The sequence below is a fragment of the Silene latifolia genome, chromosome 10, assembly GCF_048544455.1.
Source record: "Silene latifolia isolate original U9 population chromosome 10, ASM4854445v1, whole genome shotgun sequence".
NCBI lineage: Eukaryota > Viridiplantae > Streptophyta > Magnoliopsida > Caryophyllales > Caryophyllaceae > Silene > Silene latifolia.
In genome coordinates, this window is record NC_133535.1 from 30,802,314 (window position 1) to 30,818,383 (window position 16,070).

Sequence of the window (16,070 nt, forward strand, 5' to 3'; positions counted from 1 at the left end):
GTGAGTATCCCACATTGGAAAAAGAGGAAAGAGCAAGGAGTTAGTCCACCCATTGCCAATTGGTTTTGGGATGGAACCTCCTTAGACTTATAAGCCGGACTCTCTCTCCTCCATACGGGTTCGGCCCAGGCCCGATAACGGATCTTATCATGGTATCAGATCACATGGTCGAAAAAACTAAAAACAAAGACCTGGGCATGAAAAATAGAAAAAAGAAAAAAACTGGGTCAGAAAAATTACAGTTGGACAAAAGTCTTAAAAAAGATTCAATCTGCCGGTACAGGGACCTCACATGTGAGGGTGGGGGAGTGTCAAGATACAGCTCACCCATCATAAAGGTACATGTGAGTATCCCACATTACATTTAAAAAAGAGGAGAGGGCAAGGAGTTAGTCCACCCATTGCCAATTGGTTTTGGAATGGAACCTCTTTGTTCTCTAGCCGGCGATCCTGGATACACTCTTCCTTCCACCAATCAATTCACATATGAAGATGCAAAACTTAGGAAACCACGGTATGCCTTCATATCATCGATAAGCAGGTTTGCAATTTTAGAAAAACACGAACCGTCCCCATCTAGCGGTGGGAGCGAAAGTCTCATAGTAATCGATGCCAGTTTCTTGTCTGTTGCCGAGTACCACGAGTCGAGCTTTATAACGTTCCACTGTACCATTAGCTCGTAACTTGACTTTATAGACCCATTTGTTCCCAATTACCTTTTTTCCAGTCGGCAAATCAACAACATCCCACTTATTATTACGAACAAGAGCATCAATTTCCGCATTCATAGCTTCACGCCATTTAACGTTTTGCACAGCTTCACGAAAGGAACTTGGTTCGACATTACTATCAAGAGTAGACATAAAACAACGATGTTGCAAAGAAAACTACTCATAATTCACATAATGTGCTACAGAATATGGCGTACCTGACGATGACGGAACGGATGAATTAGACGGAAGGCAATACTTATCGTGGGAAGAAACGACCTTTGCGGAGGCAGTGACATACTCGTTTTTATCATAGCGAGACCATGGAATATGGGGTCGCTTTCCTCTCCCATAATCAGCTTCATCTCGTCCGTCAGTGTGCTGGACGCCTGACTCAGCAACACCGCCTGACCCATTACCCTGACCCGCTCCAGTGCAGTCACCTGGAGTTCCTGGCCCGTCACTAATGTCCTGAACATTAGGGGTGTCTCCAATAGCTACCTTACCAACATCCTTGTTTCCCAACAAAATTTCACCATCACTAATAACCACGTCCTCATAACTAGGCACAAAACTACTAGTACTATGGTCTGGACTACTATCGACATGCGCACTTTGAAATGGGAAAACAGACTCGTCAAAAACAACATCCCGCGAGACAAAAAATTCATGTGTCTCGACATCATACACTTCCCAGCCTTTCTTGCTATACGGATAACCCACAAAAACACAACGCCTACTTCGAGACGCAAACTTATTACCATCACGACGAGGATGTTTAACAAAACATAGACACCCAAAGACCCGAATATTGTCGTAAACAGGCGGTTTCCCAAACAACATTTCAAATGGTGTCTTACCATGAAGCAAAACAGAGGGTGTTCTATTAATAAGATAACCCGCAGCTAGAGCACATTCACCCCAAAAATTAACAGACAAACCGGACTGAAAACGAAGAGCTCGAGCGACATTTAATATGTGACGGTGTTTTCTCTCGACTCTACCGTTTTTTTGAGAAGTACCTACACAAGTGGTCTGATGAATAATTCCCTTCTCAGCAAAATATGTTTTTAAACAAGTGAATTCAGTCCCGTTATCCGTAAAATTTGAGACACTTCATCCTTTGTTTTAATTAGATATACCCAGACTGCCCGTGAGTAATCATCAACCACAGTAAAAAAATAACGACTACCACAAGAGGATGGCATACGATAATCGCCCCATAATCGCAATGAATCAATTCAAAAAATTTAATTGCTTTATTATCACTAATAACGAATTTTTCTCTTGTCTGCTTAGCACGAAAACAAACATCGCAAAGCTCAGAAGTATTACTCTTATTACTAACAAAAGGCAAATACTATATTATTCTTCTTGAAGGATGACCCAACCGACGATGCCACACCTCAGACTCGTCATCTGCTTTACGCGTAGCATGAACTTTACTTGTCGTTCCCTCGAGAAGATATAGCTTACCGTGTTGTTCACCCGTACCAATCGTCGTCCTCGACACGCGGTCCTGTATAACACATGATGAATTAGTAAACTGAACAGTGCAATTTAAGTTAATGCTTAACTGATACACGGAGGCAAGATTACAACTAAAATCGGGAACAAAAAGCACATTATTTAGAACAAGGCTGCCTCCTAAATCAACCGTGCCCTTTTTGTTTGCCTTGGACATTTTTCCGTTTGGGAGAGTTACCATACATGGTTCAATATTTTGAACATCGCTCAACGATTGATAATTACCCGTCATATGGTGCGTAGCACCTGAATCTAATAGCCAAAAAGTTTTATTCATCTTACCAGACATACGATTGTTAGTACCCGAGGTAGAAGATCCTTTGGCATTGTTTACGTATGCATCCCACTGCTCTTTCGGGACACTTACATATTCCTCCTTTGTCTCCGTGACTTCTTCGTTTGAGCGACTCATATGTGCTCCACCTCTGCTTCCTCCTCGACCTCGACAACCACCACCTCTTCCTCCGTTTGAATAGCCACCACGATCTCCTCCTTTTTTAGGATGTCCTATGACATCATAGCATTTGTCTCGTGTATGACCCCAACGATTGCACTCCGTGCACCTAGGCCGTGTATCACTGTCTTTGTCCCTTGAAAAGCGCGCCTCTATTTCAGTATGAGAAGCGTTGTTATTGCTGGAACCTAATTGACCTTGACCTGCTCTTGCTGAGAACCCAATAGGATCTGCTCGTCCTTCGCTACGGGCACTAGACAAGCTCACACTTCTATCACTTCGTATCCCTTCTTCTTGGATTATCGTCGCATAAGCCCTGTTGAGAGTGGGCAAAGGTTCTTGCAACAACAAGTTCGAGCGAACCGTAGCAAATTTTGAGTCAAGTCCCATCAAAAAATCATGCACCTTTCCTTCATCACGTTTTTTATCTAATTTTTTGTTAATATTACACTTACACGCACCACAATCACAGGTTGGGTTATGATCGTATTTATCAAGATCGTCCCATAAACGCTTCAACCGACCGTAATAATCAGACACGGACTCTTTGTCTCCTTGTTTGCAAGCCAAAATTGAGCTTTTAACCCGATGAGTTTTCGGCCCGTTGCCGACACTGAATCTCTGCTCAATATCGTCCCATAGAATTTGCGCTTCTTCCACATATGTGATTTGGGACCCCAGCAATGGTTCAATAACATTGAAAATCCACGCAACCACCATAGCATTGACCATATCCCAATCCTCCAAATCTTCTGACCCCTCTGCCGGCTTCTTAATCGTGCCGTCCACAAAACCCGTCTTCTTCCTAGAACGGAGGGCACCACGGAGTTTGACTGACCAATCGTCGTGAATAATTTTATCTCCCGGTTTATCGCTGGTGAGAAGAAAATACGGACTCAGTATTGACTTGTTCTCCCTTGTTTTCACCAATGAGTTGACCACCGGATTGATCACCGGACTTGCCACCAGACTTATCCCCTGACATAGTGATGACGGCGTTAAAACAATTCTAACCTAACCTTGCTCTGATTACCAAGATAAAACGTAACCTTGGCAAACAATGTTTTGGAATATTTTGTGATAACTTCTCATTAGACAATATGACGTATATATACAATTACAGACTCGACGATGTAAGTAAACCGTATATTAACCAAATAAGTACATGACCCTATAATACCATAATTACAATATACACCAAGATACGGAAATATACCATATTTCCGCAACAAAATTGGGTTTCGAGTTAATAATAATCGATATATTTTCAAAATACGATCGTAGTCGGTAAGCAATTAGATTTTTGGAAAGACACGGTTTCCTTATTAACGCCATAAGGCGAGAAGGATCAGTATATATACATACATACATACCTCTTCTTCTTCAATAAATTTGCAATCTTTTAGTTTTATCTCTTCTTCTTCTTCTTCTAAGTTTGCAATCTTTTGTTATCGTTCTTCAATAAATTTGCATATATATAAATTTGCAAGTGGAAAATAATATACATACTTCACTTTGTTATCGTGAGACGTGAAAGTACCTCTTCTTCAATAAGTTTGCAATCTTTATTATCGTATCTTTATTATCGTGGAGGGAGTACATACCTTTTTTTTTTCTTCAATAAATTTGCAATCTTTATTATCGTGGAGGAGGGAGTAATAATAAGGAGTAATTATAATTATAATTATAATTATAATTGGTTGACGAAAGTGAAGAGAGAAATCAAGGAGGATGAATATGAATTATCTCGACAACTGTGTTGTTTCTGATGATAGTGTCTCCACAAATTCTATTGAACTGGATCACCCTGATCGCGCAAACTTGGCTGTTAAGGCTGCTATTGCTAATCTTCACAACAGCACTCTTAGTTCAATTTCAGAGACAATTCAATTTTTGTCTCAACTCAACCCTCCATTGATTCCCCACGATGTATGCGACATCATCATTAAGAATGGTGATCGACTGGACAATGAGATTATGCATGAGCGCGATTTTGACTACTGGGACTACTTTGGTTTCCAAATCCTTAGAGAATCGTGTCTCTTGAGAGCCGGAGATAAACTTGTGGAAAGACCCCAACATATGTTGATGAGGAAGGCTGTTGGCATCCACAAGCATGATATTGACTCAGCTATTCAGACTTACCATCTAATGTCCCAAGGCTACTTTACCCATGCTTCCGTATTTCAAATCAATGCTGCTACACAATTTAACAGTTGCTTAATTGTCTGTGCCAAGGATTACGATGGTGAAGCAAATTTGGACACCATCAAGCCAACCAGAGGTATTGGGTTATCTTTTCATGACCGTTGTTACGGAAACAGTTCCACAGGAACCTCAGTTGTGACATCAAGTGGCATCCTTCCCCCTGTACTGAAGTTGTTCAATTCAAATGAGCATTTTGAAGGTGTGCCTGCTGTGTACCTTGAACCGTGGCATGCAGATATTTACAACTTGATAGACTTGGTGGATAATGGCACGCACTCTGCTGGGGATCGTTTTTATGCTCTCTGGGTACCTGATATGTTCATGGAACGAGTCAAAAGTCACAGCCAATGGTCCTTATTTGGTCCTGATGATGCTCCAGGTCTTGTTGATTGCTGGGGAGAAGAGTTTGAGAGGTTATACAATCAATATGAGAGAGAGGGCAGGCAAACCAAAGTTGTGTCAGCAGTAGATTTATGGTATAAAATACTTATTTACCTAGTCCCAAATGAAGCCTTTTGCATGTTATTTAAGGACAATTTCTACAGGAAAAACAAGAACCACATTAAATTTAAGGCGCCTTATACTGACATTGTTGCATGTACCGGCCCAACTGAGATTATTACTGGGAACCTGGCATCTATTTCTCTTCCAAAATTTGTTAGGGAGAAGGGAGTTCCGTCAGAGTTGCAGCCTTGTAAACTTATTGGAAGTTGTGGTTCAAAGAATCGGTATTTCGACTTTGTTGAATTGGCAGAGGTTATTTCGGTAGTTACCAACAACCTTGATAAAATAATTGATGGCAATAACTACCCTGATGAAGCTGTGAGTTCAAACTCAAAACATCGTCCAATTGGTATTGGTGTCCATGGCTTGGCAGATACTTTCATTTTACTTGGAATTCCTTTTGATTCTCCAGAGGCCCATCAGCTAAACAAAGATATATTCGAGACCATATACTATCATTCTTTGAAAACGTCTTGTGAATTGGCTGAAAGAGACGGTCAATGTCAGATCTACCAGGGCATTCTTGAACCAGATATGTGGGGAGTGATTCCGTCTGACAGATGGGATTGGGACTCCCTTAGGCGCATGATAGCACAGAATGGTGTGAGAAATACCGTTGTCTTGTCAGTCGTGCTAACAACTTTAACATCCCAGATTCTTGGCTGCAATGTGTCCACTGAGCCTTATTTTTCCTTCCTCAACGTACAGAGCCAGAAATTTATTGCCAACCATCATCTTTTACATGATTTAACGGAGATGGGTCTCTGGTCATCTACTTTGAAGAATAATATCATTGATCATGGGGGTTCTGTAGAGAAAATACCTGAGATTCCATCAGAGCTTAAAGCTATATACAGGACCGCTGATGAGGTAAAGCCCAAGACATTGGTTGACATGGCTCTGGATCGTGGCTGTTTCTTAGGTGAAACCCAAATCATCAATATATTTCCCAACTACGTGAACTTAGAGAGGCTACAAAAACTACATTTTTATATTTGGGAAAATCAATACGTTAATCATCATATCAAATCCAGATAAACTACATGGCTCTTTAGTCCTTCTTTTCAGTTTACTTGGTTCTTTGGGTTGTTGGTCTTTGGATTGTTGGGGTCGATCACCACGGTGTAGGAGATTTTTCTCCGCTGAAGACAAGGTCGTTCGGCTCGTTCTTCCCCTTTTTTTCTACGCTCTTGTGGCGTATGTGCACCTGGTCCGTCCTGTTGGCTTTTGGGATTGTTAGTAAAGCGGTTGAAGTGGACGATGTTGCTCGTGTCCAACTTAATCTTCATCATCCTGCCCTCGTTACTCCAATTTGCTTTGTTGTAAAATAATAAAATGGTTTTTTTTTGAGTGATAGGGGGTCGATTTTGAATTCGGTAGAAGAAGTTTGGTCGACGCCGGCAGTCGACATGATAAGAAAGGAAAAAAATGAAGATTAGGGTTTGAGAGAAAATTTGTGTGAGCTCTGATACCATGTTACGAATTGTATCGTTCAAGCTTATCTTTCTCATTAGTCCATCAAAGTTTATATAATACAAGATATCCTATAAATTAGGATCATATCAAAACCAATCGAGCGATATTAGAGAGTCCTACTTTTTTAGAAATCCTAACAAGAGTAAATTTCGAAAAAAGCTAAATAAATAAAATTATCCTAATAAAAGTAGATTTCTTAGTATTTAAAACAAATTTTTATAAATTATCCTAATATAAGTAGATCAAATATATTTTGATAAAATTATCCTAATATAACTAGATTAAAATTATCAAATAGATAATAGAAATTCATAATAGTTCAAGTTCTCACATTTACTTTCCCCACTTATGGTCTCATACATTTTTAGTTTGTATTCTCGCATTAAAATTCAAGAAGTTGGCGAATAAAAGATGAATTTATTTATTAAAGTGTTATGCTAAGATGATGTAATGTAATCTTATGTAATTACATGAAGTATAAATTACGATTTCATCAAAACGTAATCACTAAATAATCATTGATGTGTGTGTATAGAAATCATAAACATAAATGCCTTCATATACATTCACGTTATCAATACATAAAACATTTCACTAATCTATATATGTTACTATTTTTGTTTAACTAATTTACTTTCTATAAGAATGTGGAGATCATTAGATGGAGGAATAAAACCGAGAAAAACTGAAGTAGAATTTGGGGGTTTAAACAACTCAAAGCTTTTTTTGAAATTGTCATCTCATTAATAATCAACTAGGCGTAGGTTACAATGAAGATAACAAAAAGACAAAGGAAAATCAAGATTGCTAACGTAAAAAATACATTCAAAATAACTATCTAAATACTGGTAATGGCGCCGCTGTAGCTCCAAAATCATAAATTTCTTGAATCTATGAATAATCGATGTCTTTGCATCCTTCTTGATGGAGGGAAACAGTGTAGCCGTCTTGATGTATTCATCCACGAAACAAATCTGATAATCTCCCCGTCGATTAAAACTTATTATATTGATAACAATCCCACGAAAAAATGGAAAAACCCCGAAAGAAGGGACGGAACAACAGATCTCACCAAAAGGGAGACTATTATTGAAAATAAGATAGATCTGCATAATATTAGTTGTTTAAGAAAGCTTTTGTGGGGCTTACCATCGATGGATGATCGATGGAAGCCCCCGAATAATAATGGAGGCTAGGTTTTTAGAGAACAACTCAAAGCTTTTGTGTAACAATGAAACAACTCAAGTGTTATTCATATGATGAATTGATGGTCGGTTCTAGACTCACGCATTAGTAGTATTACTTAATTTCATCTACTACAAAATTTCATATATACCACCAGCATATATCCAATTAATCTAACCATTACGAAATAGTAGGTACTACATACTCAAAATACACTATGTAACTAATTATATGGTATATTAATGTCAATACACCTTATTCATATACTACTATATCTCATATTTCATTATAAAAATTAACTGAAACCTAAAAAACGAGCTTAAAAGATAACTGAAAATTCGGAACCGATCAGTTAACCGATTAAATAAAAACTCCTTTTTAAACTAACCGAAAGATAGCTTTTTTTGATAATATGACATAAAAGGACATAGTAAGTATTCCATATTTAATATTATAAATTGAAGTATTAAAAAAAAAGGGTTATTTCATAACAATAATCCATCCTATTAGTGGTCTGCAATAATCACTACATCCTATCAATAATCCCAATTAAATCCAACATAAGCATCATACCTTCTAATAACGAACCAGCTGATATTTTTTGATGTATATGTTTAAATATTTGATAGTTTTTTGACAACCTAGCTGGTATATGTGATGTTTATGTGTAATATTTTCAAGTAATGAATCAAGTACTTTGTTTATTTGATACACATAAACATAAAAAAATATCAGTTGGTTCTTTATTAAAAGGTATGATGCTTAGGTTGGATTTAATTGAGATTATTGATAGGATGGAGTGATTATTGCAGACCATCAATAGGATGGATTATTGTTATGAAATAAACCTTAAAAAAATAGGTAGCTTATTTCTCACATCTTCGCTTATTATGGTAAATAATTTATCCACAAAATACTTACAACAAAAAAGAAAAATGAAATTTTGTTCAGATAAATTTAAGTTTATTTTTTTCGAAACAAAGCATAAATATGATATTTTTAATTTCATGATCTCTTGACCTTCATAATACCAAATTAATTTCTTTTTGATATTTTTTTGGCCCTTGTTTACTTACTTTTGAACCTATTGTTAGGAGTTAATCTCATGTTTCATTTTTAATTTTATAAACTTGATTAATAACATAAATAGCTATTGGTTCAGAATAAATATTAGCAATGAGACATTGTACCACAAAGTACGTATATATCATAATCATGAGAAATAGAATAAATAAGCAATTGGTTCAAAATAAATAGCGTTTCATATAAGAAAATTGTTAACTCTACAATAAGAAAAAAAAAAAACAACTTTGATCAAAAGGAAAATCTATCACAATTGTCCAATTATATCTCTTTTGTCTTAGATGCAGCGAATATAAATAAAGTTTCAGACTTAAACTGAATTTTAAATCATGTCAACCATGGGTGTTAGCTAGACATGGGTAAATAAAATATCAGAAATATTTGAAAACTATAGAATAAGCGAGAATATAACATTTATATAGAACGAACTATTTTAAGATCTACACAAGTTGATCTATGGTTTTGAAAATTTTTATTTGTAACAACTAAGGGCATGTAATTTTTCTAATTAATATGGGTATGAGAAAACCTACATTCGTCCTGACCCTTCGCCCGTATAACATCCTTGCTTTTAAGAGTCGTTTTTTTCCTATTATTCGAGACTTGGTAGAGTATTTTAGTCCCGTTAGACTTTGGAGAAAAATTCATTATCCTTTAGTGTAACACCCCCTCATACCAAGGTACCTTACCAAAGACTACCCCAGCATGAAAGACTGTTACCATCTCGGTTTCCCGAGGTTAGCATATCAAAGTTACCAATTCCAAACAACCTTTATTAAAGTATAAAGAGTTAGTGATTACATGTTTCCTAAACCAAACCAAAGTATCACTGTGAAAGGTCTAACAACTACAAAGAATGCAAGCTAAGTCTCTTGACGGCGGAAGCTAGACTCGAGTGATGACTCCCCATGACTGTCCCATAGCTAAACAACATCTGCATTACCTGTCATAATCTGCTCACCACCCCCGAATGGATCACCGCAGGTTTTACAAAACAACAACACGGGGTCAGTACCGTTCAATCAAGATAAGACAAACAAATAATGTAACCGGCTGATCATCCTCCACAGCAACTGACTACACACCGAAGTGTGTAGCCCTGCCAGATTACCCATCGCAACAGGTAATCTACTCCGCCAGTGGGTGACCGCAGCCTATCCCCACCAAGTCCAGCTCATCAACAAGCGACTAACAATCCCTGTCCCTTAATGTGCACATCCCCTCCCGTGATGGGTTCCACGGAGGGTGAACTAGGGTGTGAAGCCACTCTCGCAAGTGACTCCACCACAATCACACAACACCACAGCATCACAGCTGTCACAACACCACAACCGTCACAACACAACCACATCACCACCGTCATCACAACACCCATACTCCGATGATCAGCAGATAACAAAAGTTACAACACAAGCACAGTCTTAAATCAATTAACAGTAACTGAGTAGGGAAACCCTACCTTTTCGTAATCCGCTATGCTGCAATCAATCATACAATATGCATAAAAAATACCACATCGTCACCTACAACAATGATAATCAACAATCACATAACGCAAACACTATATGCAAAACCCCATTTCCCCCAAATTCATAATCAAAGACAAACCCTAGAATAATCATCAACAAACATGGGGATAAAGACTTACCGACGGAGGAATAAAGGATCGAATGCGATTGCTACGATTATCCACACACACAGAGGAGAGATTCAGAGTGATTAGAGCGTCGTACGATGATTAAGTTTTGTAAATTATGTTTAGGAAACTGCTTAACGAAATATATATCGTTCTAATTACTTCCGAATCAAACCGCTGAAATATTACTCGCCAGACCGGATACTCGATCGAGTATAGAGTATACTCGGCCGAGTATCCTCTACTCGGTCGAGTATTCATTATACTCAGCAGAGTATTTCTCGGCAGAAGCTAAACAGAACATACACTTAGCACTACTCGGCCGAGTAGGCTCTACTCGGTCGAGTACTTAGCTTAATAAAATCCGTAGTATTACATTTAGTAATTTCACTCTAAGTGTACGTCATCCTCTTCGCAATGATCTTATGGATTGCTTTTGCAGAGTCGTCAATACATTAGTTTGACCATGATTTTTGACATATTAATAATCAAAGTTATCAACGACGTTTGACCCTTGAGAAGCAATTGATGAAAAATGTTTATTAAGAAGGGAAGGGTGTATACATGATGAATTGTTTAACATAACTCATAATGGTATGTTCTACCAAGTGTGGTATGTCGGTTATGTTGTTGAGGAACATCAACTCCGTAAGAGGACTATCCAAAGATATATTGTCTTATTATCAACCGCCTTGGGAAATTCGAAATAGAAAGGAAGATAATTACGGGGGCCAAAGTTGGCAAAAGGTAATGAACCGAGCATAGGAATGACTTCCTCGGATATAAAGATTCCTTTCATTCTTAAGCGAAGACAATATACATTGAGGCTATGCTACGCTAGACAATAAAAAACAGTCAGGGACAATCACTTAATCATGTTGGAATTTATGTGCTGAAACGAGTTTTTAGTAATGACCACCTTTACGTAGAAGCGTCAAGAACAACGTCATCCAACGGATTAAGGTTCTTATCGTGATAGAGACCAAATGTATCAAGGCCAAACGAAGGACATTCTTTACAAAGAATTTTTCACAAATTTATCAAATTATGTGGCGTATTATATATTTTGCATGAAACTTTTAAGGACAAGTAGTCTTCATAGTAAATAGTCAAAGACTATTTATGTTAAAAACCGATGACGCGCGAGATTATAAGAATAATAACTCTACAATCCAATTATATCTGTGGATGGTATACAACTGATATAGTCAATACCAAATGCCAACATTTTTGTTGCGTTTTTGTGAGGGAAACTGATGATTAATCACTCTTCATCTAAATCAACTCTCGAAATTTTGTTTTCTCTCATTTTCAACATGGTTTGACTTTTTGTTAAATTTAATAGTTTTCTATTACCAGACCATGGTAAGGTAAACCAACGTTTCAGCGTTGCCATAAAATACTAACTTGGTAACTCAACGGTTTTAAATGATGTCATAAAACTAATAAATGATGTTGCTCCCTGCATTCTATGCAATAGAGTCACATATATTTTTTATTGTTGTTTAGAGACTAATAATTCTATTGAAATTCAGTTTGGATTTGAGGTTATGAGGAGTTTATAAGAAGCAAATACTCTTAATTGTAAATATATATAATCAAGGTAAAATTATGTTTAAGAGATTTAACATTTTCTTTGAACACACTATATATAATTATGATAATTGTTGTTTTATGTAACATCATTCAGTTTTACATAGTTGTTGGACCTTTAGTCCTAATTAGTTGTTTTGATAATGACAGTAATGATTTGTATGTGGACTTAATATTATAAACATATGCGTGTAATTGTGTGCTTAAGTCTTAATTTAGAAAGGAACAATTACAATGACGCAAGCTTGAAGTATTGGACCAAGGAGGTTTTACTTCAAAGACATTTGATCGTAATGTTCAAGATCAAGACCAAATAACAACCACGAGACTCAAGATGAGAAACTTGTGAAGAGACGATTCGTTTACTGAAGATCTACTGAAGATTAGATAGTATAGGTCGTCATCCGGTAATGGTTTTACTTTGTTTGATTTAAAGGTTAGTGAAGTTATGACCTCATAGCCATAACTTCATTGCTAGACAAAAATGATGCGTTAATTTTTGGAAAATATATTTTTAATGATTTATAAAGATAAGAGAGTATTTATTTTAATTGGAATTAATTAATAAGAATTTAAGTTGGATAAACTATTGGTTTGTAACACGATATTTATATCGTCATGCAACCTAGGGTTTTAACTGAATTCTATCTCGATTTGTTGTGGACTATGGAAGCAAGAGGGACCGAATGGGCCGGCCGAACCCTAGTGGCCGAAACCCTAGGAGGCCGAATTCCTCCATCCCTTGCCTCTTACTTGTTCGTCAAGTCATTTAGGGTTTTATACATTCCAGAATATTCCTAAACCCTAATTCTCTACAACTATAAATACTCTCATTCATTCATCAATTAAAAGTGACACACATATACACTTTTAGAGAGAAAAATATTTTAAGCAAAATTCTTTGAGCTTTAATTCCTATTTTACAAATTGCTTATACAAAAGTTGCGCATCAATTTTGTCAATCACTCGAAGAAAAATCGTTATAGGATACTAAGTACACAAAGATATTATACTCACTCGCATTACGTGAGATTAGTATTTATCGTTGTACTTTTCTTATTAACGTATGAGCAACCTAGAGTATTTAGCGATACTCAATCTGAGTTATAATCATATAGTTGATTATACGAGTGGATTGATAATTTTTGTAATCCGTAGAAAGGTACTAAAAATTATTAATCGAGAATAGTGGACGTAGGTTTCGACTTGTGAAACTGAACCACTTCAAAAATCCTGTGTGTCTCTCTTTCTCTCTTTCTTTATTTTTGTTATTTCGTTTTTGCGCTTATTAGTGAATTAATTAGTTGATTTTAATCAATAAAATCAAATAATTAATTTTACATCATATATTTCGAAAAAGTGGGCATCGTTTTTAATACTCAATTCACCCCCCTCTTTCGTATTCGATCAATAGACTCCTCAATTGGTATCAGAGCCTCGTGCTCTTGATAAGCCTAACGGCTAGAGTCTGATCTATCTTTTTTTTGAGTCTATTTATCTTTTTTCCGCTGCATTTAATTTTTATCAAATGGATTCCAAACACCTTAAGTGTCCTATATTCAATGGGAAGAACTATGATTTATGGAAAAATATGATGACCCATTTCATTAAAGGAAACGACTGGGAGTGTTGGTTAATTATTAAGAATGGTCCGAATAAGATCTTACTTGCAACTAATAATGGCACTACCGTCGAAAAGAAAGAAGAAGATTATATTGAGGCGGATTATAAAAAGGCTGAGAAGAATTCAAAAGCAATAAGTTTATTGCAAAACGGTATGATTGCTACTGAATTCGATCGTTTCTCAACCAGTTCATCTGCCAAGAAAATATGGGATGGTCTAGAATTAGCCTATGATGGAACCACTGTTGTCAAAAAGCAACGTATGGCATTACAAATGCGAAAATACGAGCTGTTTGCCATGGAGCAAAACGAGTCAGTTGACATCATGTCCTCTCGCTTTTCTAGAATCATCAATGAGCTAAAGAATTTAGGAAGAACATTTGACTCTGAGGAAATTGCTAGAAAAATTCTCAGAAGTATGTCTCGCAGATGGAGACATAAAGTGTCTGTGATAGAGGAATGCAAGGACCTAACTTCGTTATCCTATTAGGAGCTACTCAGAACCTTAATGGCTCACGAGATTACTCTGAATCAGGATGAGGAGGAAGCTGGCACAAGCAAAAAGATGGCCTTACAAGCTGAGTCTAGCAAGATTGATGATTCTTCAGATATTGAAGATGAAACTGCGTTGCTTGTTAAACGTCTTAGGAAAAGGTCTTTCTTTCAAAATCAAAATAAAACAAATAACAAATTAAAGCAAACTCCCAAGAAAACTCCCGAGTCAAAAGGGTCTTTCTCTAACCCTGGATGCTTCAAGTGTGGTGATAATGATCACATGATCAAAGATTGCCCAACATGGAAGAAAATTAAAGACAAAAATCAACGTGACAAAACAAAGAAGGAGTTCAAGCAAGTCTTGATGGCTTATTGTTGGGGAGACTTGGACGCTGAAAATGACGAGTCCGAAGAAGAAGAAGAAGAAGTCAATCTTTGCCTAAGCAGCGTCAGTCTTGACCTATTCTCCGACAGCGACAATGAAAGTAATGCTTCAAATGCTGAGATGTGTCTTGTTGGAAATTCAGATTCAGATTCAGATTCAAATGATGAAGAGTTAAGTTTTCTTGAACTCAAAAAGTAAGTTAAGAAACTTTTTAAGAATAATTTAATTAAGTATTTTGAACAATCCCTTGATCATTGTCATGAACAAAGTTTAGAGTTAAAAGACCTTAAGGAACAAATTCTAAACATTGCTGAGGAAAACCAACTTCTAAAAGCCAAAGCCAAAAAGCTCAAATCTAAAGTTATGGCTACCCCAGCTATAACTTCAGACATGATAAATGCTGAGAAAAACGCTCTTGAATCAAAAGTTAAGGCTAGTGATGCCATAACTTCAGAGCTCAAACTCAACATTAAGCATCTTCAAGCTAAAGTTACAGCTAGTGATGCTATAACTTCTGAGTTGAAGAAAGTCAATGAGATTTTAAAAGATGAACTTAATGGCAAAGATAGTGTGGTTTCCGAACACAAGAGAGAAATTACATTTCTCTCTAAGCAATTGAAAGAAGCTAGTAATAGTATGTCTGAACTTAAGGAACAACATGAAAATGAGAAACGTGTCTTGAACGAACGTTTTGATAAATTTCGCGAAGACTTTGAGAAAGGTAACTCTTCCAAGGATTCAAGTGTAGATCATTCGAAATGTGAAAAAGAAATTGAGTCCTTGAAAGAATTACTCTTACATGCACGAAAAGTTCATGATAAATGGGAAGGAAGCACAAAAGTTTTAAACTTCCTCACTGAACAATCTGATAATAACATGAAGATGGGACTTGGTCATGAATGCTATAGCCGTAGAGACCATGATAAATGCAAATCTAATCCTTCTGATCACGATTTCAGAAAAAGAAAATATGTTAATCTTCCAGAATACTTGATTTGCAATTACTGTGGCTCTACTGGACATATTCAAGTCAATTGTGTCAAACTTGCTTTGGATAAGCAAAAGAATGTCGAAACTGTTAAGACTTGTGATTTCATAGTGGAAGATGATGTCTCAACTATAGATGAATCTAACGACAATGAAAAACTTAATAATGAGTTTAGATGGACATATGATATGGCTTTTGATTAC

At 36.7% G+C, this 16,070-nt stretch overlaps 2 protein-coding genes across 2 annotated transcripts; one reads left to right on the plus strand and one right to left on the minus strand.

The window, feature by feature from the left end:
- Positions 1–1,917: 1,917 nt before the first annotated feature.
- LOC141608911 (uncharacterized) lies at positions 1,918–3,773 on the minus strand. The gene is made up of 2 exons (XM_074428236.1): positions 2,520–3,773; positions 1,918–2,229 (listed from the first exon to the last, which is right to left on the minus strand). The coding sequence occupies exons 1-2, from the start codon at positions 3,421–3,423 to the stop codon at positions 2,195–2,197; spliced, it is 939 nt and encodes a 312-aa protein (XP_074284337.1). The 5' UTR covers positions 3,424–3,773; the 3' UTR covers positions 1,918–2,194.
- A 154-nt stretch (positions 3,774–3,927) lies between these two features.
- Positions 3,928–6,723, plus strand: LOC141605439 (ribonucleoside-diphosphate reductase large subunit-like). Its single transcript, XM_074424203.1, has one exon. The coding sequence runs from the start codon at positions 4,423–4,425 to the stop codon at positions 6,439–6,441; it is 2,019 nt and encodes a 672-aa protein (XP_074280304.1). The 5' UTR covers positions 3,928–4,422; the 3' UTR covers positions 6,442–6,723.
- The last annotated feature ends 9,347 nt before the right edge of the window (positions 6,724–16,070 follow it).

Coding starts and splice junctions, on each gene's coding strand:
- LOC141608911 (XM_074428236.1), bottom strand. CDS start 3,423: ATGGTCAATGCTATGGTGGTTGCGTGGATTTTCAATGTTATTGAACCA. Junction 2,230..2,519: donor TACTAACAATCGTATGTCTG/GTAAGATGAATA, acceptor TGTGTTATACAG/GACCGCGTGTCGAGGACGAC.
- LOC141605439 (XM_074424203.1), top strand. CDS start 4,423: ATGAATATGAATTATCTCGACAACTGTGTTGTTTCTGATGATAGTGTC.